Source organism: Xiphophorus hellerii, chromosome 20, assembly GCF_003331165.1.
Source record: "Xiphophorus hellerii strain 12219 chromosome 20, Xiphophorus_hellerii-4.1, whole genome shotgun sequence".
Taxonomy (NCBI): Eukaryota; Metazoa; Chordata; class Actinopteri; order Cyprinodontiformes; family Poeciliidae; genus Xiphophorus; species Xiphophorus hellerii.
The window spans coordinates 18840093-18854333 of record NC_045691.1 but is presented as its reverse complement, the minus strand read 5'-3'; the positions used below and the strand labels follow the sequence as shown (position 1 = coordinate 18854333).

The following is a 14241-nucleotide window of genomic DNA, read 5'->3' as shown; positions in this document are numbered from 1 at the left end:
AATAACTAATTAGCAACTTCTACAGCCAAAATGAAATAAAAAAAATAATTTTATTTTATTTTAAAGCATATGCAAAATCAAAATGTCTCAACTGCTGCTTAAGGTTTTGAAATCGTACATCAAAATAATTGCAATTTAATTACACACTGGACAAGTTATTGAAAAATACTTTTTTCACAAAAGTCTCTTTTATTCAGAATGTTTTTTAAACAAGTTTGTTCTGAAATGTTTTTATTTTCTCTTTACATATTCAAAGACTTTATTTTACTCTTAAGACAGAGTCAACATTATTCAATGTTGAATAACATTGAATAATGTTATTCAATGTGTGGTCTATGTACAGAAACATAATAAGTTTGTCTGAAGAAAAGCTATAAGAAGAGGGAACAATTTAAAAACAAAAGAAGAATCCCCCAGATGTGGCTAACAGGAATGTTGATGAGGTGTGAGTTAATACTGCAGATCCCTGAATGCCACACATTAAAAGAACAAGAACCAACACTTAATGGATGAGTGTTCAGAGCACCCCTCCTGAGGCTGGAGCCCAATGTGAGCTCTGAGGCCTCAGGTCCAAATCAAGGCTACACAAAGGAACATTTACAGTATTTGAATCAGCACTTGACAGGCCAGCTTCTGCCCGCACCCTAACCTGATCGGCAGAGAAATAACTAAGCTATAGTAAAAGTTTAACCAAAGACATACCACTAAGCACTCAGGCAGCTGGCAGCCACTTCCTAATTGAGTATGCCTGCATACTGAAGCACTAAATCCTGTGTGGGGAAAACATGGAAAAAAAAATAAAATATCACTGCCAGAAGCTATTCAGAAAATCTTGGTTTGAATCTTGGTTTGGAGTTGTGACGATATCCAGCTGAAGTGGTGTTCTCTTCATCTCCTTTGGGATGTCTGAGGAGTGAGTAAATGATGTGAAAGTAAGCATGGCGTTCACTTCCCCAAAGCGTCCCATTTCAGCTGGGACTCCTGAGGGTTCCTCAATGTCTTTAGCAGAGCAGATATTGTTCATAGATGTAAAAAAGAACAAAAATGAAATACAGACAAAACTCAATAAAAGCTGGCAGGAGATGGCAGGATCACAGCTTCTTTTTTTTTTTTTTAGAAGAACATGGCCGACATGCTGCCTATTTCACTTTGTTCTTTCACAAAGATTTCAAAGTACTGATAAATGATGGTGACAGCCAGTAAGATACCGGTGCCAGAACCGATGGCACCGAGAAAGTCCGCCATCACCGATAAACCGCCGATGCAAAGTCCACCAAAGGCAGCAGCGGTTGGAATGTACCTAAAAACAAAAACATTTGGGGAAATTTACATGGCTGAAAAAATATTAACAAATACAGTCAGAAGTAAATAAAGAAGAGTTTAGACAGTCATCATGGCTTATCTGACCAAATAAACACCATGAAGTGAAAATCATCATTTTACCTGTTCAGTTCATGAACCATTGAGGTTTCTCTGTGTCCTCTCATCACCATCTGCTGTTCCTTCAGCTGCTTCGCTACCTGGATGGTGATGAAGAGCACAGCTTAAATACAAAAATGACGTTGAAAACAAACCCACACCTCCACCACTTGACAGACTGCAGCCATGACTTACATCTTTTGCAGAAGAGCCTGAAACTTCAATCCAAGTTTTGGAGAAAAAGGCACATGAGCCGAGCATGAAAAAGATGTAAATTAGTGCATGGACTGGGTCCTCTAGAACAGAACCAAAAGATTCTGGTGGAGAGAGGTAGTAGCAAAGTCCTCCGACAGGATAGGCACGAGCTGGGCCACCTGATGTTACATCCTGTAATCGTGAACAGGTAAAGAATATTTTATTAAACAAAAATGTCCAAACATCTAGAACTATATGAAATACAGGCTTCCTATAAATTATTTTGCTAAACAAAAACCTGGGTAATAGAAAAATGTCTTATGGTTGGTTTATGATTTTAAACCGTATAGTCAACAAGCGATTTGAGTGTAAACATAGACGATATGTAGCAACTTTCAGTGTATGAGGAGCTCTGCGATAATGATAAAAGACAGTAAAATATTACAAAATCATATAGTGCCAACATTTGTAGAAACTTCCTGCTTTCAAACCCAGATAAGGCTAATATGTCAGTTCAGCAGCCAGCCAAACTTGTAATATTTCACTCTATGGCATGGGTGCACCGATTTATCGGCCAGCCGATTTATCGGTGCAGATTTTCTTAATTTTGGCAGATTTTTATATGTGAAGACGATCTTATCCACCGATGTCATCAACCTCGGCAAAAGACTAAAAATCAATCACCGTGCTTTTCTTTTCTTCTGTGAGAGAGGTTTGACTGACAAACCGGCCGACCAGGTCATGTCTGCACATTTACAGTTAACAATAGTCACCCGGTTATTGCCAATTCAGCAACTGTCTCGATACATTAAGCAACATTTCAGACAAAAAACTGGTATCGGCCAAAATCGGAATCGATTAAGTTAGGCTTTTTAGAAGATCGGTAATCATCAATCGACCAGAAAACTGCAATCGGTGGAGCCCTCCTCTATAGCACTTCAGTTATTCTGAGGTCTGAGAATATTTGTTTAAGATTTCCCAGCCAAGTTTGATCTTTATACATTTACATACTAAATATTGTTTCGTCATCTGTTTTACTATACATCTTCACATTTGGATCCTTATACAGACATGACCATGTTACATCCTAATCACCTGTTAGTATATGGTAGAAAAAAGAAAATTTTAAAATATTTTTAAAACACAGGGAATCATAAAGTATGTTTCAGTGCTTAAAAAAATAACTTAAAGCACGTAAATACTGGTGTACTTACAGACCACGTTCCAAGCAGATTCACCAGGAAATTCCCACTGAAGCGTGTGGAAAGCATCTGGGAGATAACATACAGGTTGGAGACCAAAGCAGACTGCAGGATGATGGGAATGTTGGAGGTGTAGAAAAGCTTGATGGGGTATGTGTTATATTGGCCACGGTAGCGAGCAGATTTGATGGGCAGATCCACTCTGAATCCCTATAAGAAGATCAGATTTTTGTATAAGATGAGGCTCAATTAATACTGTAGAAATCAGTCCCAGAAATCATCTTTCCATCAACTTTTCTAGCACATTTCAAAGCATTGCATTCAAAGTTGGAACAAAACAGCAAAAGTAAAAAATAAAAAATTAATAAAATCTTAAATTTTGCAAAAAACGTTTGTAGGCTTGCTTGGTTTTTCCAGAGTTAATATGTAAAAAAGGGGAGATGGAAACATATGCTCCAAATAAGTTCTGGCATAGCGAACTTTTTCATCCACTGAAAGGTCTGTGAATGAAACTCCAGAATGGAGCGGAGGACTGTCAGTCTGGGGTGACCAGGGAGAGGCTCTCCTGGCTGAGCTGGGAGTGATGGAGTTCAGTCTTTGGTTGGTTTTTTAAACCGTGATGGGAAAATCTGGAGACTATTGATTGATGAGACCTTACAATTCACACATAACTTGGTACATTTTCAACTTTGCAGAGAGTATGTTGTGGAAGTAACTCAATTAATCAAAAATAACAAAAATTTCCATCTGAAATTCATCTCTGACCATAACAAAAAGGCATCTCACTAGTAGAGAGCTGACAGAGTGTTGAAGAATTTGGACAGATCTGGTGCAGAAGAAGTGCATTCTCATTCATTCAGAGAGTCTTGTCAAGTTCAGATCGCTTCAATTGGAGAAACGCTCCCTGATTTCAAAACTTTAGCTAAAATTCTGCTTGTAATTCCAGTTTCCATTGCGGCTGCTGAGTGTGATTTAGCCTCCACATCAATATAAACATTGAGACATTTGTTTATGCACAAACAGGAGAACAATTCATGTCCATGTTCATTCTTTAAAAGTAATCATTTAATTTTAATGTTTATATATAGTTACTAGACCGCAGTGAGTGTTTTTTGTCATTACGGAGAAAAAGTTACATGTATTCATCTACTTGATGTGAGATGTGCACAATTGTTGAATACTAATTCAAGGGAATAAACATGAGAGGTATTTGAATTTGACATTTTCATTTTTTTAAAAATGACAGGAAAAAATAGTTTGACAGTTTTTTTTTTGACTGAGTCAAATCAAATTGATGAGCAACAAAAATGTATTCTGGGTTGGATGCTCTAATCCACTGATGGTTTTGTGTCTTCATAGAGGCACTAAACTTAGAGAAATTTCTACATTGTATTATTTTACAGCCAACATCTGACGAAATAATGCTTCATGTGACCTGGTTCTGTCTACTGGTTTGAATAGCCTCAAACCAGTAGACAGAAAACACGCCTAATTCGCATTAATTTTGTTTTTGGGGCTGTTAAAAGTTTGCTCACAATTCGCTTGACAGTTGGATGGAAACACAGCTAGAAACAGAAGGAAAGCAACACACCTGAAAGTATATAACTACAGCAAAGACAAACACTGTAGCGATGAGGTTCATGAGGTTGGGGAGGTTCTGCCTGTAGAAGGCCTCCCGGAGAGCCCGCACTTTGTCAGTCCTCGTGGCGAGGAGGTGAAAAAGAGCGATGACTGCTCCCTCAAATTCTGTTCCTGCAACACAAAATTTAAAAAGTAATAAATATTTCTGTCATTTCCTAGGAATAGAAAAACAAGTTTGAGAAAAGCTAAAAGAGGCATATTTAATACATCAAGAAATTTATTGGAAGAGTGGTCTCTGGTTGTTTACCTCTTCCTGTGTTCACAGTGGTGGGACTAAAGGCCTTCCAGACGATGGTCTCACAGATGTTGGTGGCAATGAACAGGGAGATTCCTGAACCGAGGCCGTAGCCCTTTTGGAGCAATTCATCCAGGAGCAGCACAATCAGCCCGGAAACAAACAGCTGCAAAGACGTACAACCAGTCCAATTAATACAAATATATACATAAAAAAAGATGACTGGGAGCTTAACTGTCTTATGGCATGAGGTTTGCATTCTACAGAGTAAGTCGATGTTAGTCAACATGTAAGGAATAGCTCGATGCAACTGATATGCACTGTTTGGCAGACCTCTTCTAAATTTCTTCAGAAATTTTCTAGTTTGCACATCATACTTTCAAATGCTTTGATCAGTCAAAACACTTTTTGCCATTCTTACCTGAATGATGATGAGCAAACAGATCCCTGCACCCATCTCTGATGGATCTCCATACATGCCAGTCATCACATAAACAATGGCCTGGCCGATGGTGATGATCATCCCAAACACTGAAAACATTAAAAGATTAGATGATCCAAAATACAAATGAAATTTTTAGATCACAGCCAGGTCTGTGTTTCATACATTTCTGAGCTCCATTAAAGAGCGCTCTATCCTTTGGGGTGTCTCCAACTTCAATGATCTTAGCTCCAGCCAGCAGCTGCATTATCAGGCCTGAGGTGACAATGGGTGAGATACCCAGCTCCATCAGAGTACCTAGATGAAGGTAGATTCATTAGCTCATGTCAAAAGGACTTTATTTTTGCTTAGCATGTTGGACCAATACCTCTATTTGAAGCCAGGATGACTCTCATCCAGTAAAATGGATCTGCAGAATCTGAGGACATTATGCCAAAAAGCGGAATCTGAAGGAACAGAGTTCATGAGAAAGACTGAATTAGTTAGCAGATAATGAATAAAGTAACTTTTTTCTAAAACTATTTATGACATATATTGATGGTAGGAAATTAGCGTCTGCCACAGAAAAGATGGCAGATGCCAATTTCATATTTCATATGACACAGACAATGTCACATTCAGCTTTGTAAAAAGATGAACATGACAAAAACTAAATAAATATAACTACTTTTTATGAAATATATTTGTTAGAATTAGAGATGAATAGCACAATCAATTAAAGACATAAACAAAACTTTTACAATGAATTGGATTTGGAGGAATTTTCATTTTACTATTTGCCAGAGGTGTATTTAAGGGGAAAATATGTTTAGGCAAAAATATGCAAAAAACTCCAAACTATAGTTAGATACAGATTAACCTGGTATTTCTAGAGTCAAAGAAACAGCAATGCTTGGCATAATAAGTAGACTGTAGTACATTGAAAGCATTTTTTCTAATTACCTGGCAACACACAAGAAAGATGAAGAGAGTAATTGCCGTCCATAGCACCTTTTCTCTGAACTGGATCTGTTGGACACATATTGTCAGGAATTACAAAAAGAGGAAGCTTCATAAACCAAGATTAAAGGTCATTTAACACCAAGAAAATAATAACAATATAAATGAAAAATATCTACCTTTCTTTCAGGTTTCTGGATCTCTGGTAGCACCGCACAGAACGGCTTTATTACCTCCAAGAATTTAACTGGAAACAATCAAACATGAGAGTTTTGACTGGGAATAATTGGTGGGATGAGAAGGACGTGGCATTGAGAATGGGGCGGACTCATGGGAAATTTAAATACCCAAAATGCATAATATTATAAAATATTTCTTATTGCGCTGTTGCTGACTGTTTTACAAGTATTCATCTATACCACGTGATTGTAGTACCTGATTTTATTGACAGTGAGATAAAGATAAGAGCAGATCTGTTATGCATCGTCATCACTAGACTGTCAGTGTTTGAATGAGTGGTTAGCTCATTATAGGTTTCTAGCTAACTCGGTCTGCAGCTTAGAACTTTAGAACAAAAAGAAAAAAAAATAAACCGCATTTATAAAATATTTCTAGTTCGCTGAATTATTTCCACAAATAGGTTTTTTGGCAGAAATATTTTATAGCGGCAAAAAAGGCAACAATTTACACGTTAGCTAGCAATAGAAGCTAAAGTGATAATAGAGTAAGCTAACTAAGTTAGAAAACGGACTAAACAACAACATGAGGTTTTCTTCAGAGGCTACAGGCATCAGGCTGATGAAGATTCATTCAAAAAGTAGTACTTACTGCCCATGATGCCTTAACAATGGTCGTATATCCTTTCCCCTCCAGTGAAAATCAGCTCGGAGTGAATCTCAATGACTGACTGACTGAGCCACCGGGAGGAGGAGGAGAAAGACACGTCACCGTTACAGACACGAAGCTCAAAGATTTAAAGAGACAGCGTCCATTTTAGCGGCTTCGCGTAAAACGTATTCGTCAGTGGCCATACCTCCTGTTCTCATTGGGTTAAAAGATCAAAGTTATGTTCGTAGGGTTTTTCCTCTCTCCTCAAAACGGAAGTACTACTACCGCATTGAGCAACGTGGAAGTGTTCAGGTTTAGCAAAGAGTGCCAGCACATCTTGAAAGTCTGTACTGCAAACAAGTGCAGTTGATACAATCTTTACTAAAAACGCAAGGAACCGTATTTTTTTGGAAACAAACAAAACTAAATGCACAAAAAGGAGACGGAATTAATTGAGAATATTTTCATTTACATTTAATTTATATATATGATCATTTGAGCTTCATTAAATTTATTACAAAATTTTATTTTGTGTCGATAATTTATTGAATAGGCTACTCAATTGAAAACTTGTGCAGCCTAATTTATCAAGTATTGTGCATTACCTTTTTGAATTAAAATCAAGTTTATTCACTTGAGTATTTATTTAGCACTCTGCCAGTGGCGCAAAAGGTGGCTATGCAGTGTATGCAATGCATAGGGGCGCTGCACTAGAGGGGGCGCAAAAACGATGTGGGGAATTTTTTTTATATAGTCAGCATTTTATGTACTTAACAGCTGTTTGTGTATGAAATGATCAATAACAGAGGAACAGCACTGATTAGGCGCCCCCCTCCCATACAGGCAGCTTGGGCAGCGGCTGAGGCGCGTTTTGTTTTCTTTTAAATTTGTAGTAATGCCTCAACAACAGGGAGCTAAAGATGGGGCGCAGAAAAAACTCCGGGGCCCAAAACAGAAAACGGAAGAGGGGGAAGGATAAAGATGTTGGAGAGACGAAGAAAAGCTTTTCAAAGTGGTTGAAAGACAGAAGGTAAGAAATGTCAGTGTATCAACAAGAGAGTTGTAAATATTCAGGTTAGCTTAAGCTAGCCTACAATGATGATGTTCGCATCCACCTCAAAAATATGTAGTTGCGGCCCTGGCTGCAGCAAACACAGTTTGACTCTGATAATGTGTCGGATGAATGAGGATGTGACGTCAGCGCAGCAGGTGCAAAGAGCCCATTGGTACATTGATCTTGTAGCCAGAGAAACTGTAATCTGTTTTGGATTCTTTAAAGTGGACTGCAAACATTTGTTTTTGTTTTATATTGGCAATAAAAATAAAGGTTTTAGGAGCAGAGCTAATGGTGCATTTGAAATCCATGAAGGCTATGTGTTCCTCTGTTTGATCAATTACTATTTAATAAGAGAGTTAGTTTTAGTTTCACTGAATCAATTAAAAGTAAGTCCTGTAGATTTAATATTTCTCTATCTTAATAAAGTTTTGTTCATTATTAAAAGAATGTTAAGATGTCCAGAATCAGCTGCAGCTTGTTTTTTTTTAATCTGCGCAAAGAAAAATTAACATTCTTATCTAATATTTTAATTCTTATAATTCTACATAATTATTACTCAGATTTTTATAAACATCCTTTGGACCATGCAAAGCATTTTAGTTGTTTCTCTATAAGATCTATTTTCTATTTCCAGTTATTAAGTTCTTCCAAACTGCTATGAGAGCAACTTTGAACACAACGATCATTTTAATTTGATATTTGTTCAAATCATCTTTCCATTCTCTTACTTTGACTCACTTGCTCCTTGCCTTTCTCCTTATTTCTAAATCACCACATATGCCTACTTACCAAACTACTCAGTTTATTAATTCCTGCAAACCATGAGCTAGTAGTTTTCATCATTATTTTTCTTTCTATGAAACTTTAACTGTTTAAAGTTTCCTCATCCTTTTCCTTCTTAAAAAAACTTTCATATTCCCCTTTCTTGTGTTTCACATTCCTGTCTGTTACTTGTTTTCCTTTATGACTTTTGTTCCAGTTTTTGGATATTTTTTTATTTATTATATTCATCTACTTATTCCTGTATTTATTTATTTAGTTAGTGTTTCATTTAGTCATCTATTTATTTGCCAACACACTGTTATCACAATCTTCTGTTTCCTTAATTTCTTGGCTCTGTCTTTAGTTTTTTATTTTATCCTTTAGTTCTAGTTCTATTTTAGTATTTAATTAACCTTTTAACCTGTACTTTACTATCCATTTATTCAGATATTTTGTATTTTATCAGGGTCCTGCCCTTCAACACACTCCCAATATTTTCACTGCTGTTAATCTTTTGATTTACATTTACTGTTGAACTATAAAGCAGTAATTCGTTCAATGGTTGCTATGCCGCCATCTGCTGTGTATTCTCCAGTACTGCAGTTATTTTTCTACCATTCCGGACAATTTAAATGAATTCATTTATAAAAGAAATTAAACGAACACATATTGAAACACTTCTCTCCACTTCCTGCTATTTTTACCCATTTTAAACAATTTAGACCAGTTTGTCAACACCTAGGCTGTTCTAAAAACTGGTTTCTTTTTTTACAGTGGGTAACAATTAAAAATACCAATTGTGGTAATCCTTTCTTGGACTCTTACGAGTGGAGGATTCTTGCCTCTGCATCCACAATTGGTTTGCTCCTTCCAAACCCGCTACTTTAAATGAGATAAAATACCTAAAGGTGTTTATACCTCCAATCACACTTCAGTTCCGGAGCTGAAGCGTCTTCACGCAGGACTCCGCCGCCCTGTTTTTTACGGAATGAAACTTTTAAGACGGATTTAAGCGGCTGCTCGCTGGACTCCGCCATCCAATTATCACCACAACAGCATAAAGTTAAAGCCGTTTAGTTTCAGCTGTTAGAGCCCAGGATTCACAGCGTTTCTTACACAGGATTTCTTTTAACGCGAACGCCATCAACTCATTCACGCTTTTCTTTTAAAAGACAATTTACTCTCAGTAAACGGAGTCCCGTCAAGCGTCAGATTCCAGCTGGTAAACCAAATACCAGTCCCGGAAAAGGATCTAAACTCATTCTGAAGAGTTTAGCCGTGCGCACGGTCCTTCTGGATTCGGTCTCACCCGCTGGAATCCTTCAGGATCTTGGGATCCGGCTTGGAAGGACCAAATTAATGTCAGGTTCATCTACCTAAGCATTCTCAAACTGAAAAAGAAGAGAGACAAGTGAGTTTTAGATTTACTTGCAAGGAGAACGGACAGCAGCGTGCTTTAGTTACAATCTACCCGCTCTAAAACAGCTCCTCCCAGAGACTTTCTTTTTATTTCCTTAGGGCGGTCCTAGTTACAGAGCCTATTCAGGGGTCTCAAACTCCAGTCCTCGAGGGCCGCAGTCCTGCAACTTTTAGATGTGCCTCTGCTGCACCACACCTGAACAGAATAATTAGGTCATTAAGGCTCTGGAAAACTGATCTACACAAGGAGGAGGTCATCAAGTCATTTCAATCCAGTGTTTTGTACCTGTGGCACATCTAAAAACTGCAGGACTGCGGCCCTCGAGGCCTGGAGTTTGAGACCCCTGGATTTGGTTATCTTGAGTTAATCACATAGCAGCTGCTTCTTCTGTTCTCTTGAGTCACAGGTGTGTTGCACCTGCAAGCTGCCGTAATGTAGAATGCAAAATTCAGAGTTCTTGTTTATTTCTTTCTGTAGAAACCATGCAGGAACTGATGAACCCACAGAACAAGGAGGTGTCTTGTGCATCCGTGTCTCATGTACAGTTCCTCTGTTTCTGGTTCATAAACTTCGACCCTTAATCATCCGTCAGTCATCACTCTTGCTGCAGACCATCTGGTGTCAGCTTCCAATTTGACCCGTTTAGATGTCTTCCTGCAAGCATCTCTCACTAGGCACAAATTCCAAAAGCAAACAAGAGTATTTATATTTGTAATTAATTTAAATGCATCACTATCCCACAACCCACTATCCCAGCAACCCAAAATATCCTTTACTGTTAAAAAAAAACCGAGGGTGGCACCCAATACGCCAACGCTGAATCGTACACATGCATAAAAATTCTCCCTACTTTCTGACATACTGAAAGTTCCTCTTCCTGGATATTTACCCTGACTGTTTCTTCCCTTTGCTGGACGTCTTTGCTTTTTTCCGCCAGCCTGGATTCGATCCTGTCATTTTTAATTTTCAGAGATACAATCTCTTTATTTAACTCCTCATTTTCTCTCTCTAGCCACTCGAGTTTTTCTGTGTTTGCTCTTAATTTGTCCGCTGCAGTGTTTCTCTGTTTTATCCGTTCCTCTTCCAGTTTATGTTTTATTCTTAATTTGGCTTCATTATCACATCTTAGCTGGCATATACTTGCATTTTCTTCCTCCAGGTCCAGATTAATTTTTCTGATTTGTTTTTTGTAAAATGCATTTGATTTTAGAAGTAAGCAATTTTCCTCATGCCAGTTGTGTTTCTTGTCCGTTCTGTTTAGTCTCTCTAGTTTAGTCTTCAGACTTTCTATGGTTTTCTGAAGCTCTTGGTTCTCCTCCTGCAGCTTGCTGCGGTTCTTCTGTAAATTGTTTATTTTTGTCAACAAAAAATTATCCTCTTCCATCTTTGCTCTCTGGTTCAGACTGCAAATGAATTTCTCTGTGGAATCTGGCAATACAAAGGCAGCCGCCAGTGATGTCATAGACAGGATGAGTGACATCACTGTGACATCAAAGCCACAAGAAGTCTGTTGGGTGTGGGGGAGGGGGGATGTTTTTTTTTAAAACTTTATTCACAGACACACTGTACAACGACAGAGTGAAACATTTGTTCTGCCTCCAGAACAAAAACAAATACAGATAAATATATTCAAGATGAAGAAAAAGCTACGGGGCTTCGGTTCCCAACTGTTCATTCAAAGCAGTACAGAGTTCAATTGTTTTAATAACTATTTTCTGTCTTTGATAGTCTGGATATAAAACTTAAGTTCATTGTAAAATGCAGCAAAGCATGGCTTCCACTACCTGGAACAATGAATATGATATTTAAATAGTGACAATAAAGGATTTATGAGAAACTCTGAACTGTTGGGCTCTTTGCACCTCAGCTTCCGCGTTCGGGGCAAAGCGGCTCAATCTTTTCCGATCTATTGAAAAAGGCTCTTTACACTGGGCGTCTGCAGGGCTTGTCCAAGGTAACAATTAATGATGAACATCGATCCGAAGCCCCGACAATAAGCTGGAGAAAGGTTTTAACATGTTCGCCTCGTTATACACAGATACGAAGGTGAGTTTTACTTCCTTTAAACTTTGTGGCTAACATTAGCTTTAGCTTATGCTAGACATTTTTCTTGTAAAAATGTGCTATTTAAGTATCTAAACATTTTTCATCCACTCTAACGGACAATGTTTTTACCTTGTTTTCAAGTATATTACCTGCGTTTATTGTCGTTAGTGTCAGAGACCAAGTAACGGTCTAGGGTACTATAATGTCCCCTCCAGTTCTCCCCGGTTCCTACGCCTACGGCTCTGACTGTAATCCTGGACCTGTGCTTCTGTCTGCTCTGTCCTCTCAACCCTCAGCCGATCACAGTACAGTCACAACGCTCATACTGCTGTTCTTCCTGTTGAAAGGGAGTTGTTCTCCACCACAGTCGCCCCGTGCTTTAGATGTAGAAATTGTTGGTAAATCAACAATCAGATGGGCTTAATTTATATCCACTAATCAGTTTGTAACAGTGATGAACTAAAATTGTGACTGGATCTGAATCTAAGTATTTTTTGTTCAAATGAATTGAATTGATTTAAACTGAATTTAGGCCAAACCAGACAAAAACTGGTTTGGATGAATTTGACCTGGTTGAATTATAAAGTGGACTAAGCTGACAGCAGTGCAGTAAATTCCCTGGTAGATGGCTTTGCTGACTTTATATTTGATAAAAACAAAGTGGACATGAACAGCGGATGGCGTTGCTGTCCAAATCCTCTCTGACTGTGGAATAAACTTCACACTGGACTTCAAGCACGGTCGATTCTGTGCCTCTACACTTTTCCTTTAGGTTCTGGGACCTTAATTCCCAAATTAAAGTCAAAATGTATTTTCATCTATAAAGGCAACTGGGCAACTTTATATCCCAAGTATGACGCTCATGATGTTGTCAGATTACTTTACGACTAAGTGTCTTCAGTCAGAGGCTTCATCAAGTTTGCTGTAATGCAGACTGCTACAAGAGATCCTTCCTAACAACCATTTGAAGAACCTTGAATAACATGATATTTAACCATATTTTACTTAATTTTAGGATCAATAATGTATTCTTGAATTCAAATTGAATTTAACTTTGTATGTCTCTTGAGACTCCAGTGGTTGTCTACACCTTCTGAATCTCTCCCAAATTCTTTATTGGGCTTCGTTTCACAATCCTGACAGATGTGCCCATTGTCCTACCACACTTTCTTTCTTCCACTCAACTTTCCATTAACACGCTTGCATATAGAGCTTTGTGGCGTACCCTTCAACATTTTGTCAAGATAATAAAAATAACGTATTACACAAATCAAATATATAAATGAGTTTACTTTTTCTAACTCAAGTATTCAAATAAAACTTTTAGACAATCTTCTAATTTATTTAAACCCCTCCACATGCTGGCTTGCACGCCGAGCCTCCCGACAACTTGCAGGTGTTGTAGCCAGTGGCGCAAAAGGTGGCGCATAGGGGCGCAAAAACGATGTGGGGATTTTTTTTTTTATATAGTCAGCATTTTATGTACTTAACAGCTGCTTGTGTATGAAATGATCAATAACAGAGGAACAGCACTGATTAGGCGCCCCCCTCCCTGCCAGCCGCTCTCCTGTCCCATACAGGCAGCTTGGGCAGCGGCTGAGGCGCGTTTTCTTTCTTTTAAATTTGTAGTAATGCCTCGACAACAGGGAACTAAAGATGGGGCGCAGAAAAAACTCCGGGGCCCAAAACAGAAAACGGAAGAGGGGGAAGGATAAAGATGTTGGAGAGACGAAGAAAAGCTTTTCAAAGTGGCTGAAAGACAGAAGGTAAGAAATGTCCGTGTATCAGCAAGAGAGTTGTAAATATTCAGTTTTTCTTAAGCTAGCCTAAAACGATGATGTTCGCATCCACCTCAAAAATATATAGTTGCGCCCCTGTTCGCTGCAGATCATAACAAAACTAGAAAATTCCTGAAGAATTTTAACCGGGGCCTGCCAAAGTGTGCCCGTCGGTTTGGAGCCAGCGTTCTGATGCTAAAAATTTGCATCAATGCGACCACCTAGCACTATAATGATGCCTTGGCTGGCAAGTTACACTATTTGATTTGGGGATCAA

The 14241-nt window shown here is 38.3% G+C and overlaps 1 protein-coding gene across 1 annotated transcript; it reads right to left on the bottom strand.

The window, feature by feature from the left end:
* Window positions 1-31: 31 nt before the first annotated feature.
* LOC116710308 (protein transport protein Sec61 subunit alpha-like 1) lies at window positions 32-7332 on the bottom strand. The gene is made up of 12 exons (XM_032549295.1): window positions 6902-7332; window positions 6253-6320; window positions 6077-6142; window positions 5502-5580; window positions 5300-5431; window positions 5114-5223; window positions 4705-4858; window positions 4408-4568; window positions 2829-3026; window positions 1615-1806; window positions 1444-1520; window positions 32-1300 (listed from the first exon to the last, which is right to left on the bottom strand). The coding sequence occupies exons 1-12, from the start codon at window positions 6906-6908 to the stop codon at window positions 1114-1116; spliced, it is 1431 nt and encodes a 476-aa protein (XP_032405186.1). The 5' UTR covers window positions 6909-7332; the 3' UTR covers window positions 32-1113.
* Between the last annotated feature and the right edge of the window lie 6909 nt (window positions 7333-14241).

Excerpts from the sequence above, each read along its gene's own strand:
- LOC116710308 (XM_032549295.1), bottom strand. Across the intron at positions 5,432-5,501 it reads CATCCTGGCTTCAAATAGAG|GTACTCTGATGGAGCTGGGT; the intron begins GTATTGGTCCAA and ends ACCTTCATCTAG. Across the intron at positions 3,027-4,407 it reads CTGTAGTTATATACTTTCAG|GGATTCAGAGTGGATCTGCC; the intron begins GTGTGTTGCTTT and ends ATCTTCTTATAG.